The sequence below is a fragment of the Podarcis muralis genome, chromosome 1, assembly GCF_964188315.1.
Source record: "Podarcis muralis chromosome 1, rPodMur119.hap1.1, whole genome shotgun sequence".
Lineage (NCBI taxonomy): Eukaryota > Metazoa > Chordata > Lepidosauria > Squamata > Lacertidae > Podarcis > Podarcis muralis.
The window spans coordinates 133,875,747-133,894,584 of NC_135655.1; the positions used below are offsets into that span (position 1 = coordinate 133,875,747).

The following is an 18,838-nucleotide window of genomic DNA, read 5'->3' on the forward strand; positions in this document are numbered from 1 at the left end:
ATAGAAATATTTTTACTATCTTCTGAACCTAGCCCAGGTAAAAATGTGTAGAGGTAGGACAGAGGGTTGTGTGCTCAGACCTTGGCCTCTACATGTTCAAGGTGTTATTTGCAAAGCAGGCCATAAGTATACACTAGAATATAGTAGACATCACCTTGCCAACAAAGGTCCGTATAGTAAAAGCTATGGTTTTCCCAGTAGTGATGTATGGAAGTGAGAGCTGGACCATAAAGAAGGCTGATCGCCGAAGAATTGATGCTTTTGAATTATGGTGCTGAAGGAGACTCTTGAGAGTCCAATGGACTGCAAGAAGATCAAACCTATCCATTCTGAAGGAAATCAGCCCTGAGTGCTCACTGGAAGGACAGATCCTGAAGCTGAGGCTCCAATACTTTGGCCACCTCATGAGAAGAGAAGACTCCCTGGAAAAGACCCTGATGTTGAGAAAGATGGAGGGCACAAGGAGAAGGGGACGACAGAGGACGAGATGGTTGGACAGTGTTCTCAAAGCTACCAGCATGAGTTTGACAAAACTGTGGGAGGCAGTGGAAGACAGGAGTGCCTGGCGTGCTCTGGTCCAGGGGGTCACGAAGAGGCGGACACGACTAAATGAGTAAACAACAAGTATATACTAGGCTGCCTGTGCATGATGCTTGCCCTGCATTAATGAATGAATGGATCCCATGCATGTAGAAAGCTTCTCCAGTTGTATACGGGACTTTGGGTTTCTTCCACTCTGCACTGTATGTGGATGAATCCAGTGCCAGCTCACCCATGAGGCAAGGTGAGGCAATTGCCTCAGGCAGAAGGATTCACAGGGGCAGCAGATCCAGCCTCCAAGAAATGCTGCAGCTGCTACAAGGCTGGATCTGCCCCCTCCTTGGCAGCCCCACCCACCCACTGAATGCTGCTGGTCTCCTCCCCACCCCTATTCTTCACTCACCCTTTCTTCCCTGGCAGGAGGGAGCATCATTTTGAGATTCACCTCAGTTGTCGATATGTCTTGGGCTGGCCCTGGATGAATGTTTGCACGTGGCCTTGTTCCCCCCCCCCCCCTTTTTGAATGGGAAAACTGAACGAGAGGGAGAGATAATGAGGCCACCAGTCTCCCTAGTGAATATAGCATACAGACCAGCTCCTTGGCTCCATTGGACTGAATCACAAAGTCTCTTCACAATAAAGTACGTATTGAAAAAGTGCTACTCCAGATGAAGACTCGAGAAAGAAGGGTTCCTAGCTGTGAACTGGACATGAACTTTCCCTAACTCAGAGGGGCATATTGCTCATCATGCCAAAACTTGTCTGAATTTCTTCAGTGGTTTGTGAGGCAATTGGAGGAACAGATGTGGTTAAGAGGGGAAAAGACAGTCAATGGTTACGACACATGTATATGCTTAAAGGCCCTCTTAGGTTTGTGAACCAATGTGCAGAAAGGCTACCTCCACTCTCTGTTTTCCCTGTGTCATCTGCAAGAAACCAATATGAGTAAAGGAGGGTTCCAACCATTGTTCTTCCACTGTAGGCTACAAGAGGAATTTTAATGCACCACCAGCCACACTTAGGGGTATCTTGCTATCTTCCATTCTCATGCTGGGCATGGCATAGCCGCTGGGGCAGAGTTGACCCCTCCCTTCCCGATTGGTTGTCACATACACCTTTATCCCAATATGCTCCTCTCCATGACACTTTGACACCCTGTTTTTGTTGTGTGCTTGTGTGTGTATGTGTTTACAATTTGTGAAGCAGTAAAATTGCATGTGTCCTTTTAAAAAGACTAAAAGGACGACAGCTAGGATGATTTCTTAGTAAACACGGTTACAAATTGGGCTGTAAATCCCATCTGAATCTCACATGATGGTGTCTGAACAATTTGTTTATTTATTTATGAATCACTTACCATGAGGCATCCCTAAGTGATTTACAATATAATAAAAACATATATAAAACAGACTAAAGGTGTCCCATTGGACATCTGATGAGCTAGTCAATGGCGCAGCTGGATCCAGTCATATCTACTCAGTTTCCCTATCCATCTACAAAACTTTTCAGTTTAATTTTCTCTTCTTGGTCACTGTGTTATTCTGCTGTGTGTGATTAAAAAATTACAATAATGACTGCAGCACGAGGTTAGCAAATTGCAGTCTTGCAGCTTAACCTACACGAATCTCAGAGTTTATTCTGTAAGAAAAAAGATGGACGGACCTTGGGAAAACATGCAAGGATTACAACTGGCTTACAATGTCATTGTAAAATTACATGTAGAAGGCATGGCAAGTGCACACTTAGGTCACATCCATGCAGGACCAGCCCATTTGTGAGGCAAGATTCCTAACTGCCTCAGTGGCAGGGGGCAGTGGATCCCAATGTAGTACTTGCTCCTTATGTAGATCTTGACTCACCCCTTCTTCCCTGGCTGGGGTGGGGGTGCCACTTTGTCGTTCACTTCAGGCGCCAAAAGGTCTTGGGCTGGTCCTGCATCCACAAGGCTTCCCCTAAGCAGTGGTTTTCAACCCGTGTGCCGTGGCACCCTGGGGTGCCTTGAATGGTAGTCAGGGGTGCTGCGAGCAAGACTGGCCCCTCTCCCTCTTTCCTTGCCTCCCTCCTCTGATGCCCTCTCCTGTCTCTGCCTCCCAAAGGCTTGCACAGCTGTTTATTTTAGCAGCCCTGACTGCTCAACAGGCAAATGGTGGCTCTGGAAGGCGCCTCTCTTTGGGGTGGGGATGGGGTAGCTCATAGACCAGGGCAAGCAGCAGCAGCAGTTGCCTGGAGGACTCCCAAGGAGAGGGGAGAGGAGAGGAGGCCGAGGGAACACTCCACAAGGGAGAAATTCAAAAAAGGGTGAGAGGCTGCCAGCTCTGCAGGCAAGGGGTGACATAGCGGGGCTCCTGAGTCCCACAGGGGTGCAGCAGAAAGAATGTAGTTGGTCAAGCGAGCTGTGGACTCCAAAAGTTTGAAAACCTTCCCTAAAGAATCCTGGAAACTGTAATTTTTGGGAATTGTATCTCTGTGAGAGGTGACAGTTCCCAGGATGCTTTGGGGGAAGTCATATGCTTTAAATGTATGATGCAGATGTGACCCTAGAAAAGGATTCCTGGATCTCCTTTCCAAATCTTAGCATTGTTTACAAATTTGTATGCAATCATAAATATTTGGGTGGTGAAGGATGTATAAACTATTTTTTGCCACAGATCTTCATAGGGTTGGGTTCTGGGGTTTTTTAACAGCATAACCCTATGCATATTTATTCACAGGTAAAGTCCACTATGCTGATCTGAGTTCACACCATAGGAAGCTTATTTAGGACTGCAGCCTGATTATATATTATTGTATGTTACCTTTCTATAAAATTATTCTAAGCACCCCTTAAATAGGACAAAGTAGACATATTTTAAGTGCCTTAGAATTATAACATTTAGTCTTGCCCCAGAGAAAGTGGTGCAAGTTAATAAAGTTGATGTGTTTGGCAACTAATGGCTGGATTGCAGCTGGATTCAAGATTACCAGGCAGCAGAACTGACAAAACATCCTGAACCATTTCAACTCCCAAAATGTTCAAGTGCTACAGAAAAAAGTCAAAGACTTTGTATATTAATCATTTTGTTCAAGTGGAACTGCCAGCATTTAATTCAACAGTAGCACTGCAATAGCTGGATCTCAAATGTCATCTGTACTGACATCTGCCAGGGTCACTTGTGACATGGGATGAACTGTTTTTCTTCTGCTTCTTTTCTTGAAGCACAGGACTGGATTTTTGACTTCCACTGAACAAGCAGAACTCTGTTGGACTTCACTTCTGTTAAGTACACGGTAGTAGATAATTTCCTTTAACTGTTCTTAACCTAAGTATTAGCAAGCAATCCAGCTCCTGCTGAAATTGACTGGAGAAGTCCAATTACTTTTAAAGGTTCAGGATTCAGTCCTAGCTGAGTTTTAATTCCACATAGCTCACTAATCCACAAATAACTTAAGGCAAACTTATTTTAGCTCCATTGAGATCAGTAGGGCTACAGTGCCTTACATACAACTTGAGTATAATTGGGAGATGAAATCAGTTGTTGTAATAACCAAATATTAGTTATTATTGCAACCCACTGTTAAATCAAAGATCAGCTTTTTAAAAGTATTTTGGATGTCACAGAAAAACTTAGATTTCATCAATACAAACTCCAATATGCTCCAACTGTAACTAATACCTTAAACATTATATGGAAGTTACAGTTACTAAGTTACAAAGGAAACTTGCTCTCAAATAATAGGCCTAGTACTCAGTGGTGGAGCTTCATGCTCCGGCACCAGGGGACGGAGAGCAGGTGTGGGTGGGGCAGCGTGCGTCCTGGGGGCATGGCACACTGCCTGCAGGGGCGTGGTGCCCAGTGCGGTTGGTGGAGGGCAGCCGCAATGGCACCCCACCGGGTTCAGGCTGCCAGGGGCGGGGCGGTCGCCCCCACACTCCTCTTCCTCCACCACTGCTAGGACTGTTTTACACTGCTGTTGTGAATCATTTGCAGGGGAGAATTTGACCAGAGGTTTCACATCAGGGTGTAAAAGAAATCAGTAGGTAACTGCAGCCACACGTTTCTGTAGTTGCAGGCAGATAAAAGGAAAACATTTTAAGAGCCACATTTGCATGTGGGGTGAAGTCCCAGGGGGGCATCCCCAGAGAATCTCATGTACTTTAAAAAAAAAAAAATGGGGCTGCCCTGCTAAGCAAACATATATTTGCGTGTTGAGGCCCTGTGACCACTCAGTTCCCTAGGGTTCAAATAACTTGACAACACACAGAATATTGGTTTTGGGATCAAATAAAGCCACAACTTTATTGGTTACAGATGTGAAGGTTTGGCTATAGGCACTGGGTAAGCAAGTGCGTATATCACTCCAGCCTGTCTGCTGGTGGTGTCACTAAGGGTGAAGCCAGCTGCAAGGGATGCCCTATGACCTGCGTCAAATCGGAGCAGCCCCCAAGTTGGAGGAGTGGTCTGGCCCCAGCCCCTGTCTGAGCACCGGACAGGAGCCACTCCTCCCAGATACTTTTAACAGGATACACTTTTACCTGTGGAGGGGCAGGCAGAGGCTAAACCTCCCCTCCAACCAAGACCTATGCTTACCCAATGCCTTACAAAGTTGTGACTATTGCTATGAGGAAAGCAAAAACCAAATGGCTGGTGCCAATCTGCCAGATGGGTAAAATTCCTGCCTGGCCCCAAAATATGGTGACCAACATCATCCATAGCAAGGTTGTACCATCTGCAACATCCATAATCTGAGGGAGTGTGGGTAGGAGAACCGGCACAGCGAAAAAAGAGGCCAAGATTCTGACAAGCTCAGAATTTATCCTGGTCCTGGGTGCAGGGCCAAGTGCCACTATTGGGAGTGGTTTCACGCCCAGGGAACGCCCTCCAATTCCTGCCACCATTTGGCGGTGGGGGGTGATCTGGCCTGCAGTATGCCAGTTCACAAGGCAGGCCTGGGGCCCCCCCGCAAGGCTGCCCACCCAAGAAGGGATAAACGGATATAGCCTGCAGAGACATTAGCACTCTGCTGGTTGTGAGTGCTAGCAAGTCAGGAGTCTTCTAGGTTTAGTCAAGCTCTAGAGAGGTAATGTAATGGAGAAAGTAATAAATCAGGATATGTCCCTGGTTCAGTTCTCATCGCTGCCATGAACAGACTAGTTGGCCTCAAGCAGCAAGTCATTCATTCTGTTTCAACCTCTCAGTCTTAATGTTAGGACAATCATTCTGACTTAACTTGCAGAGTTGTGAGGATTACACCAGGATAATGTACATGAAGCACTTTGAATAAGGAAACTGTGTTATATAAATGCTTATTGCATCCCTCTCAGTACCAATACTACATAGTTCCAGCAAAACATTTAATCTGCATGCAGTGCTAACTGCAAGGAACCCAGAGCTATTTCCCAAAAGGACCAAGCTAAATTGAATTCCACCATAACATCTAGCACAACTTACTCCATGGCCGAATGTCATCCCACTGTGTGTTTCCATGCCTCAATTAAGCATTATTTGCAGTCACTGGTAGTGTACACTGTAATGATGTCAGGACATGAGGTAAGCTGTACTGGATATTACAGACCGGGAGGGGAAAACTTAACATGGACCTGGTGCTGCGGCAACAGCCACCCCCTTGTCTTCCTTGTAATGTTTAGTTTTGTCTTGAATTCAGAGTGGTAGTATAATGGCATTTGAGAGTTCTAGTACAACAGAGCTCTGGGAACACCAGAAAACCAAACATTTGCTTACATCACTGTGTGGTGGCTGGCGTCCATTGGAACTGGAAGGGCAGAAGGCAGGGAGCCCAAAGGTACGTGGAACCAGAGCCAATGACTTTTGTCCTTATGCTTCTTTTTTGTTGAGTTGTACAAAACCTAACTTCCATTTGCCCTATGGTTTCAAGTGATTTCAAATCACAGGTCTGAGTGGTCCCCCCCCCCCCCACTGCCCATCCTGCCACTTTCCCCATGAAAACCTGGTGTTTACTGCCGAATATTCAGTATTCAGTTAGCCACTGCCAGGCACCAGAAATGCAAAGATTTCAGCTCCTGGCCTCACAGAGTTTCACTTCCAGCTCACAACAGCGGCTCTTGCGAAACATCTGATAACTCCAGGGAGCACTGCTGGGTCTCAATGTGTCATGGGAAGAAATCCTGTTTTAGTGAGATTTCCACATGACAAGGAGAAGAAGGAGATACCAGATAAATGGGTGATTGCATAATAATTGCACGTTGCACAATGATTTCCTGTGCTTGTTCAGTTCAGACATAAGGTTGCCCCTCTGCTCTCAGGTTTAAAATTGTCTGCTGCCTGGTATTGAGGATAAGATAATTAGACAACCAACATTATGGGAATCACCACAAGGTTCTAGGCTTTGAGTAACTAGATCAGTTGATAGATGGCTATAGCCCCGCTATCTGTGTTCCCTTCCTTGCTGGGAGAGACCATTCACTGCTACGTGAAGTGGGGAAATGGTTGCCCGGGGGGTAAGATTGCGGAGGCAAAGTTGATGAAGCAGAAGCAAAGGAGATGCCCTGCGTCTACAAAGAGATATTATCTCTGAAGGAAAACCATAAGTGGGAGTTCACCCATACTCATCTGGCCCCAAATACTGCCTGGAATTGATGCAGCCTGAGCAGCTTAATCAATGGAACAAATTGTGCTCCCAGTCACCCACACATGTAATCCCAAGTAAATAAGACTGTCCACTGTGAGTAAGAGAGAAGAATTTATCTTACTGGGTGTGAGTTTTATTGGCAGACAATCCCATTGGGTAAGGCAAGTCAGGAGAATATCTTAAGCATGCTTGGGGTGGTTTCTAGAATAAACAAGGAATCTAAAAGGAAAAGGACTTTTTTTAAAGAGTCCCTCTGACTGTCCCGTCTGAAGCCCAAGAATTTGCAACCAGATGAAAAGGAGGGCATTTGACCCCATTAAGGGTCAGGAAATGTAACTAAAAGGCAGTTAAATGTTTGGGTTAAACATTACCATTAAGCAAAGATACAGAAGGTTACTTATTTTTAATCTCCATTGGCTTATTAAAATCCCAGTTGAAAACCAGAGCACACACTACTGATGTTCTAAAACAGGGAGGAGAAAAATCTGATGTCTAGCAGCCCATAGCATTTTCCCACTTAATGCTTTTGGTGTGGTGTAAAGATTAATGGGATCTCCTTGACCTGACAGACCCAAGCCAAGATGGTCGAGCTTGTGAATATCAAAACATTACACTGGTTTTAAATCTAAGGACAATGAGTTAGCATAATGTCAGCAGAAGAATGCAAAAGTCAGGTCACAGATGTGATTTTTAAAAGGCAAAGATTCATTATTGTGAGTTGAACCCATACCTATGTGAAAAATGTAATTTAAGAATCAGATTATTAATCATCTCTAAAATAGTATTCACTGTGGAAGAGCTTTCCAATTCTAGTTTTGTCCATTGATTTCTCCATTAAATCTTTGCAGGAGGCTAGACATTTGACAAAGTTCGCCCAGTGAGCATCACTGCTGGGCAGCCCATCTTTTTATCCATTGCATCGCATCCATCTCACATGAGTGTGAGTGAAGTGAACTGCTGTGTGGCAGGCACAAGGCAAGCTGAGAACTACGGTTCACCTCTGACTTTAGCCATGAACTCACTTGGTGGCCTTAGGCAACCCACTCTGTCTCAGCCAAGCCTCTCACAACAGGAAGATAACAATAGTGACCTGCCTTGCAAGCTGAATCCCTTTCTCTCCCTCTGACAGACATGTCTAATATGGACTTACCAATATTCATGAATGCTGTTTAAAGACTTTACCTGATATTAGAATTTAATTATTTAGCTGTTTCAACATTATACCAGGAAAGAAATTGTGTTGCTGTTAACAATTAGTTTGCAGGAAAAGTTTTCCAAGCTTGCAATCCTAACCCCATTTAGCTGACAGTAAGCCTTATTAAATGGAACAGGAATTACTTCTGAGGTGACATGGTTAAGTTTGCAGTGCACACGTGGTACAGTATACATGTGCACACTGCAAAGTACACATGTAGAAAAATATCAAGCCATTTCATATCGGAAATTTCTCCAAAATGAATGGTTTTGTATATTAGGAAACGTGAAAAACCAAGGGAAATTAAGATTAGCACCATGGGTTCTTTAGAAAATATTTCTATGTTGCTAATCTCTATGCTTCCTTTTGGGGTAATTCGTGGGTTCTGAACCTCCTAGCCATCTGGTATCCAAGTTGAAAGTCTGGTGTATATATACATGGCCAGATCAGTCTGCTGTTGACTGCATTTATGAATGGAGCTCCATTGTCTGCTAGCCAATCCTCCGGAACGCCCGTCCCCCCTCCCAATTCAGTTCTGGGAGAAAGTGGCTGCATGAACAGACTGTAACATCACCTCTTCCTTTAGGGCTATGATCCACACATGCAGGTGTAGCGTCTGGTAGCCTTTCCACATGCCTTCCCATAAGGCACTTGATGTTCGGATTCAGAGTTTGTAGATGCCACTAACCAAATGTTTTAAATAAATTGTATAAGCAGTATTTCTTTGTGTGGGTAGATGTTCAGCTATGCATCTTTTTACAGAAAACTACACCACCAGACTGCAAGGGTTCCATTCTGCAAATGAACGTTTAATCCTGAATATGAATATGTGAGGTATTTCCAGTTTTGGATGATTTTACATGTCTACTTTTGAAGATATTTTGAAGATGATTTTGAATTAGAGCACAGTTGGCAAAAACAACTGGAAATAATTGTGTTAGAACAAATACAATTTTGGAAAGGATTCTGACAATTATTTTACAACCAAATCATGAGGTTCACTTCTCAGTCATTCCCTCACTGGCATGACTTGGGACAAACCACACTGGCAGTTCTCGTATTTATTAGATAAAAATAAAAATGACGCGAGGATTGCATTGACAGAAGGCTTATGTCAAACTGAATGACATACTAGAGACTGTATCCAAATTTATAATTAATTAATTAATTGCCACTCAAAGCAATGAATTATAAATGTGTCAGACACATTGCTTGGTGGGAGCATTTTCAACAATATTTTCAAAGTAGTCAATGAAGTTCTGAAGTTGATCTGGTTTTGAGTTTATTATGAGAATGCAAAGTAACATGGAAAGAAACTTGAGGAGGAATGCCGCTTGCTTCTCTGTTGCTTTGTAGGCATTCTACATGTGCAACCCATAAGCTTGTATATTACTTTTGAGATGAACTGGACCAGTTGACCAGCTGTTGAGCTTTTTAAAGTTTCACCCAAAGTTTGCTTTCTTGCAAAATGTAGGAAAATAGAAAAGTTTTCGAGCTATTTTTAATGACATTCGTCAAAATCGACACTCCTGGCATAGGTTGCCATACACCCACATTTTCACGGACATACAAAACCCGATTCCCACCCAGACCCTGTTTCCGACGGCCGATTTCCGTCTGTGTCCGGGAAATCCCGGCCGCACGGCAACCCTAATGCTTGGACTGGGGGGCTTCAGCGTCCGGAAGGCGCGTCTGGGGGTTCACAGGGTCTTGGGGTTCACCCCCGGCATCTCCCAATCCCCAACCCCGCCGAGCCACTGCTGCCAGCCCGTGTCCGCAGCCCCGAGCTAGATGGACCCAGTGGTCTGGCTGGGGGCAAGGTGTGCCCCCCGGAAGGGGCCCTTGGGGGGTCCGGCTCAGGTGCCACAATGTCTTGCTGTGTCCCGCTGCTTCAGGTTATGCTCTCCCCCCCCACCTGGGCGGCGATCTGGCGTCGGGGCCGCCCCCCAACCCCCGCCCGCCCCCCAACTCGGCTCGCCGCGTCTTTTGTTCGCCCTGGAATGCAACTCCCCACCACGTCACCCGCCGGCCCGGGCCAATCAGCGAGCGGCTGGCCCTTCCGAAGGGGTGTCCCGGCGGCTCCTCCTCGCGGGGTCTCCGGCGCCAGGACCTCCATATAAGCCCGCCGGGACCCAGCGCGCTGCCCTTCTCGCCAGCTGCAAGGTCGGCGCGCACCCGCCAAGGAGCAAGAGGCAGCCAGAGCGGTAAGAGGAGGAGGAGGAGGAGGAGGAGGACGGGGCCACGGCAAGGAAGAGGCGCTTTCTCTGAAGTCCGCTCTGCTCGCGAAGATGCCCGCCAGCCCGTCCCGGCGGCTGCTGCTTCTCGTGGTGCTGAGCCTCTCCTTGGGGGCCGGAGTCCAGAGCACCAAGGTCCCGGCCGAGAAGACCCGCAGGCAAGCCCAGCACATCGTCCAGCCCCCGGTGCCGGCCGGCCAGAGCAAGCGTGAGTGCTCCGAGGGGGGCCAGGGGCCAATACCGGGAACCCTCCAAATCTGAGGCGGGTGAAGGAGGCAGAAACTCCTCCGAGGGTCTCTCTGTTTTACACCCGTTTCTCCCCCAGGGTTTAAGAAACTCGGGAGAGCGCAGGAAGTGTGCCTGGGCCAAATGCGCTCCCAAAGTTCCTTATCCCATCCTGTAAACTTGCAGTCCTGTAATGGATTACCTGGGAGTGAGCTCCAGTGAACTCACTGAATTGCAGTATTAGTTGGTCTTGTTTTAAAAAAAGTAATTAAATCCTGATGTTTAGTGTCTCAAGCAAGAAGCATCCAGGACCTTGCATGGGGCTCTGGCTATTTTTAAAAATATCGGTAGTGTCTGGGGCGTTGCTGAATAATGGAGGGTCCTTTCAGAGAAGAGACATCTGGCAATCCTATTGTGCTTTGGGCAGAGGTGTGAATTGATCTGGAAGTCTTCCTGTTCCTCTCCCTCAGCCCTCCCCCCAACCTTGTGCTCTCGAGATGTTTTGGACTAAAAGTCCCCTTGCAGGCTGAAACATCTGGAGGGCACCAGGTTGGGGAAGGATATTCTTGCCCAACTCACTACCTGTTTCCTTATTACTTTAAAAGTAATTGTGCAGTGTGTGTGTGTGTGTGTGTGCGCTATTCAACACATGGGGTTGGGAATCCTGAAATATTTGCTTCTGCCTAAAAAATCGAGACATTTGCCAAAGTCCTTCTACTTAAAACCATCAGAAGTGGGAGAGAAAGCTTTCGAGGAGGTGGCTGTGAGGGGAATGTTTTCTGGCACTCCAGTCTGTTAAACATAAAATACTCGTTCTAGGGAAATAGGGTGAATAGAATTTACCCATAACCTCATATACCAGGAGGCTTATTATATTTGCACCCCTCATTTTTGCCTCCTGGTATAAACAGGGCTTGCAGACAGGCTCCTGTCCAGGCCATGACAAGACCCAGGTCCACTTAAGTCAGAAAGCTAAAGTTAAATATCATTGATCTTAAAGGGAGTCTCTGAGTAAACATGTTTAGATTTGCACTGTGTTGATTTAACTCAAGTTTCCCATTTTTTAAATTCACGCACTTCCTGAACACAAGAGTGCATATTAATTGTTTGCTACAACAATTAAACAGGACAGTAGATGGCTAAATAAAGGCTCCAAGCTATCTAGGAGCCTAAGCCAACTACTCATGCAGCCCATAAAGCTATTGGACTACACAGTGATAAATGCTTAGAGAGAAGAGAGGCCACTGTGAAATCCATAAATTTCTGTTTGGGTCTGTTTTCTCATGAAAGGACACCAAGCAAGGTTACTTCCTCAAAGATAAGGGTCCACTGCAGGTGTGTTGGTCTGTGGGGCAAATGTCCAGAACTTTCAAGAAGCAAAGTCGGCAGCTGCTCAGCCAAACAGTGTTTCTGCATGAAATGCAAAGGAACTACAGTGGTACCTCAGGTTACATACGCTTCAGGTTACAGACTCTGCTAACCCAGAAATAGTACCTTGGGTTAAGAACTTTGCTTCAGGATGAGAACAGAAATTACGTGGCGGTGGCGGGAGGCCCAATTAGCTAAAGTGGTGCTTCAGGTTAAGAACAGTTTCAGGTTAAGAACGGACCTCCAGAACAAATTAAGTTCTTAACTCGAGGTACCACTGTATCCACGCTGTTTAGTTGATAGGCCTAAATATCTGTAATATCCGGCTTGCTGTTATAATGCTTCCCTCAGAAATCAAATAATTGTTCCTTATGGATTTTCTTCTTCTGCTTAGAAAAGCAGCCTTTAAGGCAGCGAGTTTGTTAGAATGCCACAAATTACGTTTTACAAGTTAAATGCAGGATGTAACATTTGTTTTTCATTTTAATAAAAGTTATTTGAAAAAAGTGTCACTCTACCCTAGGAAGTGTCAGTGCTTTTAATGTAAAACTAAAGTGAGGAAAATGCTTGGAACTGGAAGACTGTGCTGTGTCTTGGCAAAGACACGCCTGCCTAGGAGAGAGAGTCAGAGTTTTGTCCAACTGCACTGGGGTCTTTCCATTGTCTTGCATGAAAATTTGGATCAGGCCTCCTAGCTGAGCAATCTTTTCCATCTGTTAATGCATTGCTTCAGAATTTGAAACCTCCCGTGGTTCAGTTTGAAACATGGTGGAAAAGAGACAGACAAAATCGTTTTGAATTCAAGCCGAGCGCTGATTATCATGCACCTAAAAACCTTCATCCTCTCACTGAGGTTTCAGGATGCAAAAGGAATGCAGCCTCTGGAGCTAATGTATATTCCATGCATGCCAAAGCTAAGATCCGCCCCACCCCCTTGCACATACATCTCCCCCTTGCTTGGAGAACCATTTGTGGTCCAGACAAATGAATGTAATTGAAGACTCCTCTTTCTTTTTCAGCTGGCTGCTATGATAATGGGCAGCACTATCAGATAAACCAGCAATGGGAGCGCATTTACCTGGGGAAAATTCTGGTCTGTACCTGTTATGGAGGGAGCAGAGGGTTCAACTGCGAAAGCAAGCCTGAGGGTAAGCAGAAGATTGCTATTACTACTACCACCACCACTCCTACAAAAACAATATTCTGGGGAAACTAGACATTTTTTCAAAACAAAAGATGTTGAGATAAACAGAGCTACTATGTCTGAAAGTATCTTTAAAGGTAGCCTGTTCTTAACTCATTTTACTTCTGGACTATCCTCCCCACAACCTTGTTTGGCTTTGATACCTCTGAGTGTAGGACTGCCATACATCCGGATTTCCCCAGACATTACTGGGAATTGATGTCCGGGGGAAATTCTGAAAGGCAAGGTGGCACTTTGTCCTGGATCTTAGGAAAATTAGTTGGAAAATCGTGGGTTTTTTGCGTTTTCATAAAAGAAAGCTCAACAATTTTAAGGGGTGTCTTGGTTTTTACTTTTTGAAGTATGGCAACCCTATGTGAGTGTACCTTTGCTTCTCCTGTCTATTGTCATGTGGAAGTCTTCTGGCCAACCACATTTTGTGCTCTGCACTGCTGCTAGTGAAGCGATTTTCAAACGAATTACAGGCAGCAAACCCTCTCTTACAATGATGTGTCTGCCAGGGAATCTCTGCGTGGTCAACAGAGAATGTTCCTTTCCCTGCCGCTCTCAGCAAGGGCTGTAGAAGATGTTCTAGGGCACACAGAACATTTTGGGCCTCATTGTCTGAGGAGTCTCCAGAAGAGTAGCCTGGAAATGCTTAGCGTTCAGTTGCAGAAAAAGCTTTGTGGGGATGGGCAGGCTCTCTCCAGGAGTTGGTGTTGGTGCCACCTTTGCCTTAAATGTGTGGATTGGCTTACTTGGCTTTAAAGGGGAAGGGAAGACAAGTCTATCAGTGGCTAATATCTGTGATCACTAAATTGAGCCTCCAGATTCAGAAGCAGTCTACTTTTGCAGACCAGATTCTAGAGACAGGCAATGGGAGAGGGCTTGTGGGCCCTTTGTGTCCTTTTGGACAGCTTCTTGGAAGCTTCTGGCTGGACATGGAGAGAATCGGGGTTCTGGAACAGCAAACTCTTGGTCTGATCCAGCTGGGTTCCTCTTAGGAATGCAGGTGCCAGGTGCTTTGGTTACACTGTGTGCAAAAGGACACTTGAAATGATAGTATTAAACTAGAAGGAACTTGTGGGGGGCGCACACAGTGTGGAATAGATGGCAAAGTGTTAAAGCTGAGTCAGGCTTTTTTATTTTGGGGATAAGATTGGCAAGAGGGGTAGAAAGCAGTCAAGAAGGGGAAGTTGAGGAGCAGCATGCATATTAGCTACAGCCAGAAGGCAGATTAGCTGGAGATCAAGAAGCTCTCCCTAATGGAGTGCTGGCTATGCACTTTTTAAGAGCAACCAGGACAGTACAAACCATGGCAATGAGGAATGCATGGCCTCTCTTGCAAGAAAACCTAGGGAATATTACTAGTAAAGAAGGACTCCTAGTCCATGAGATCGCATCTTCTGCCACGAGGGACCTGAGGTGGGACTATTGGGCTGAGTCATTCAAATCAAGATGTGAACTTCACTTGGGGGTGGGACCTGCTTTGATCTCTGCCCATTCCCTCCCTGTTTTCCTTCCCTTTCACTCCACCATACAGGTTTCCTTCTCCGACCCAACTTGTGTGTTTCTAGGGCTCCCTTCTTTTGCTCTTTCTGTCTTAGGCCCTCTAGGATCTAAGAAGATGAGCCAAGTGCAGCCAGAGACTTTTCTGCCTGCCTCACCTCCTAGGTGACCCAGTCACCATCCCTGATCCCTTTATGCATGACAATTTGAATGGTTGGGGAGGGGGATTAGAACCTGCCTGCTACATATTCTGCTATGGTGATCTACTATTTCCTTCCCACTCAGCGGAAGAAACCTGCTTTGACAAATACACTGGAGCTACATATCGAGTCGGGGAGACTTACGAACGACCGAAGGACTCCATGATCTGGGACTGTACTTGCATTGGGGCTGGCCGTGGTAGAATCAGCTGCACTATTGCAAGTACGTATTGGAGATGGAGAGGTGCCTAGGTGCTCAAAGGCAAATGTCTTATGTGCTCAAGACATTTACTGAGACTGTTGGGGCATTACAGAAGTCCACCATTGCCCACCACCAAATTGCAGGAATAGCAAACAATGTCACAAGTCTGTAAGGAATTTTCTCAGTGGAAAAATTCACAGTTCAGTCAGGAACTTAGCATGTGAATGCTATAGAGAAGCCACAAGGTTTCCATTGTCTACCCCAATATCAGAATAAGGACTGTTCTTCATGATTATAACTACTATGTAAAGAGAAGCAACTTGCCTTTATAAGATGCAAACTTTATGAATAAGTGTTTTTATTTGTTGATATGCATAAAAGAAAATATTTCTTGAGTCAATTATTTCTTTTTAGTGGATACTTATAGGTATTCTTTCTATCAAATGATTATCTTTCATTTCCATTTGGTGCAAAGAATTTGAACCATAAATTTCACTGTAAAGTAACATGCATAAAAAAACCAAGAGCAGAGAGATTATCTGTAGTGGAAAATGTGCAAGAAGATCGAGGAGGTGTAGGTTTGGCCTTGTGTAGTCAACCCTTCCTGTGAGTCCTCGCAGGAGCACTCCTGCCCTAGAGGGTGGCCCAACTGGGGCTGGAGTGCCAAGATTGGGAGCCCCAGTCGGCCTGGTTGGGGCAGGTACAAATGGTGTAGGGCAACGTGATCTGAGAGGATGACGGACCAAACACTCCATACAATTGAACTGGGTGTTGTATGTGGGTGAAGACCTGTGGGGGAATAGTTTCTTTGGGATCATTTCTCAGTGTAAGAGGGTTTTTATTGCTGTTTAAGAAGGTTTACTGTTTGACGGTTTTTTGTTGTTGCTGTTTGAGGAGGTTTTCATATTCTGTTCAAATAAAAATCCCCCCCCCCCTTTACATATTGTCTACCAAAGATCCTATAAAGAACCTGCAGTGTTAATTGGCAACACAGCAATCTCTGCTACAAATGTAAGGTTTTCCAGATTGAAACATAAGACATTTCTGATATTACAGGAATTTGCCAAGTTGTGGTCATTAGACATTTCTTCAACTTAAGTGATGCTTATTTCTGTTGCCCATTTTGGAAAAGAGCTCAGACTGTTCCTCTAAGAAGGACTGCCTGGTAGGACTGTTGAGGAAAATGGCTGCTTTATATAACAGCCCACACTGGTCTGCAGGGCAACTGAATTGGATACAGGATTCTAGGGAGTCACTGATGCTTCTGCTCATCTATGGGGAGGAGCCATCTTTCAATGGTAGGGCATTGGCTCAGCGGTGGAGCATATGCTTGCACAGCCCAGGGCGGGCGCGCTCCCAAGGGGGGCGCGGTGTGGAGGGTGCCCTCCCAGGCATGGAATAGCCACTCAGGTGCACGGAGCGCTGCGTGTGCTCTGCAGCCAGGGGCGGAGTGAGCCACTGATGGCAGACATTCAGCCCGCCGCCCACCCGTGACTCCCAAGCCTCCCCCAGCTGTCAAAACGAAAGGGGAGGAGGGGAATGCCGCCGGCAAAGCAGCACAGCTCCCCCCTTCCCCCGATGGCTTGGGGTAGGCTTGGGAGTTGCGGGCGTGCTGAATGTCACCCCCCTCAGCGAAGACACCCGGAGCGGTCCGCCCCCACCACACCCCCTTCCTCTGCCCCTGCATGTGCTTTGCATGCAGAACTAGTTAGAAAGGTCTTAGGTAGCAAGGTTGGAAAACATAATTGCCTAAAAACTTGGAGAGTTGCCACTAGGCAGAGTAGACAATGCTGGACTGGATGGACCAATCCAGTGTCTGTCTAATTCTATGTGCAATTTTTACAGATCGCTGTCATGAAGGAGGTCAGTCTTACAAGATTGGGGATACCTGGAGAAGGCCTCATGAGACAGGGGGCTACATGTTGGAATGCGTGTGTCTTGGCAACGGGAAGGGCGAATGGACTTGCAAACCAGTTGGTATGTATTGGTTTATGTTTGTTCCTGAGGTATCAAATATGGATCTGCAGGTGCTTCAGATTCAGTAAACAAAGCTCTTTATGGCAATGGTTTGAGGTAGATGTTGGCCTCTTGATTCTTTGACAGGATGCTTTCTTTCAAAGATAAATGTGTGTGTATGTGTCTATTTTGTACACATATCTATTTTTCCTCCCTATTTTATTGATTTGAGTATGTTCTAACATCCTTAGGAAATCACTTAATGTAGCTGGTATGGCAACTGGGCCTATTTCTCACTCAGGCGATCATCCTGCATCTGGGGAGAGTCATGATTGAATGCTCTCGAATACAAAACAATCCCTGCCCCATAGAAAAGGAATACAGTATTCAAGCTACTTCAGAGCATTACTTTTTCTTTGTATGGAAAAGGATTCATTCATGTGATTTCTGAAGTGAAAGGTGAACACCATAGTGAGAACTGGCCCTCATGTTTAACATATTTTTTAGATATCCACATGCTGTTTTTTCACTTCACCTATTACTGCAGTTTGGAAGGAGATAATGGAAGCAATTTCTCCTTCCCCTCCTCAATTAAGAAATCTTGTTTCCTCTTTTGACTGAAGAACTTTAATAACCAAAGTATCTTTCACAAATATTTTTTTGTAGCTGAGCGGTGCTACGATAATGCTGCTGGGACTTCCTATGTTGTTGGAGAGATCTGGGAGAAGCCCTATCAGGGATGGATGATGGTGGATTGTACTTGCTTAGGAGAAGGCAGTGGACGCATTACCTGCACTTCCAGAAGTAAGTATCACCTTAAGGCAGAACGATGGCCATGCACCAATATGATTTTTGTGATAATCCAGCTCCCATTAGCTCTGAACAGCATGGCCAGTAGGGAAGATGGGAGTTGTAGTCCAGCAGTATTTGGGGGGCGGGGGGCAAAGGTGTGGAGGTCCTCAACACCTGCTGTAAAGTATTAAGTGGAATGCACAGGCTGCAAGACTAAGTACACACTTACTTGGGAGTAAGCCATATTGAACATACTGGGGCTTGCTTCTAAGTAAACATGAGTAGGATTGTGCTACACCAGTGCAATCTTGTGCATGTTTACCATGTGTCCTGCTGTGTCCTGTGGCTCTTAAGTGTACATCAGACTGTGGATGAAGTGCTAATCATGCTTTATCTTTTGATGTAACACCTTTCATTGACACTAATTGTCCTCAGGGTAATTTTCCTGCTCGCACTTTGGTCTTGCACTTCATGCTGGGAAAGATTTTCCCATTCTAGGAATATTGTAAAATTTGATCAGGAAAGCTGTAACCAGTCCTTTCTCTTTTAGAGAAACTGGAGATAGACTTGTGAACTTCAGAAGCAGCTAGAGTGTTCTCCTAATGCTGTTTCCCAGATACACTCAGAATTACCGACAGATAATTTAGTGCTGCATGAATTATTTTTGCCACAAACTTAAAAGTATCTACAGGAAACCATTGGTTGGAAATTGTGGTTTTGTCTTCATTGGAATTTACTAGGAAGGCATGGCCTTGGAGCCTAGAATAATTTAGAGTGAGGAAGTTCATTCTGGACTTTCCAGAAAGTTTCCTGGACTTTCTCTGCACCAGCCACCTGTGTCCCTCT

General features: G+C 45.5%; 1 protein-coding gene across 8 annotated transcripts in view; it reads left to right on the forward strand.

Moving 5' to 3' along the window:
• Window positions 1–10,462: 10,462 nt before the first annotated feature.
• FN1 (fibronectin 1) overlaps window positions 10,463–18,838 on the forward strand; it is a 72,831-nt gene continuing 64,455 nt past the window's right edge. For 3 of the 8 annotated variants that reach the window (XM_077919289.1, XM_077919291.1, XM_077919299.1), the window contains exons 1-5: window positions 10,464–10,765; window positions 13,170–13,298; window positions 15,128–15,265; window positions 17,090–17,221; window positions 17,867–18,004. In XM_077919289.1, coding sequence (XP_077775415.1) covers window positions 10,612–10,765; window positions 13,170–13,298; window positions 15,128–15,265; window positions 17,090–17,221; window positions 17,867–18,004 — 691 coding nt within the window. In that variant the 5' untranslated portion in view covers window positions 10,464–10,611. Of the gene's footprint in view, window positions 10,766–13,169; window positions 13,299–15,127; window positions 15,266–17,089; window positions 17,222–17,866; window positions 18,005–18,838 lie in introns of all 8 variants that reach the window. The other 5 variants (XM_028704602.2, XM_077919284.1, XM_077919301.1 and 2 more) reach the window with 3 other exon arrangements.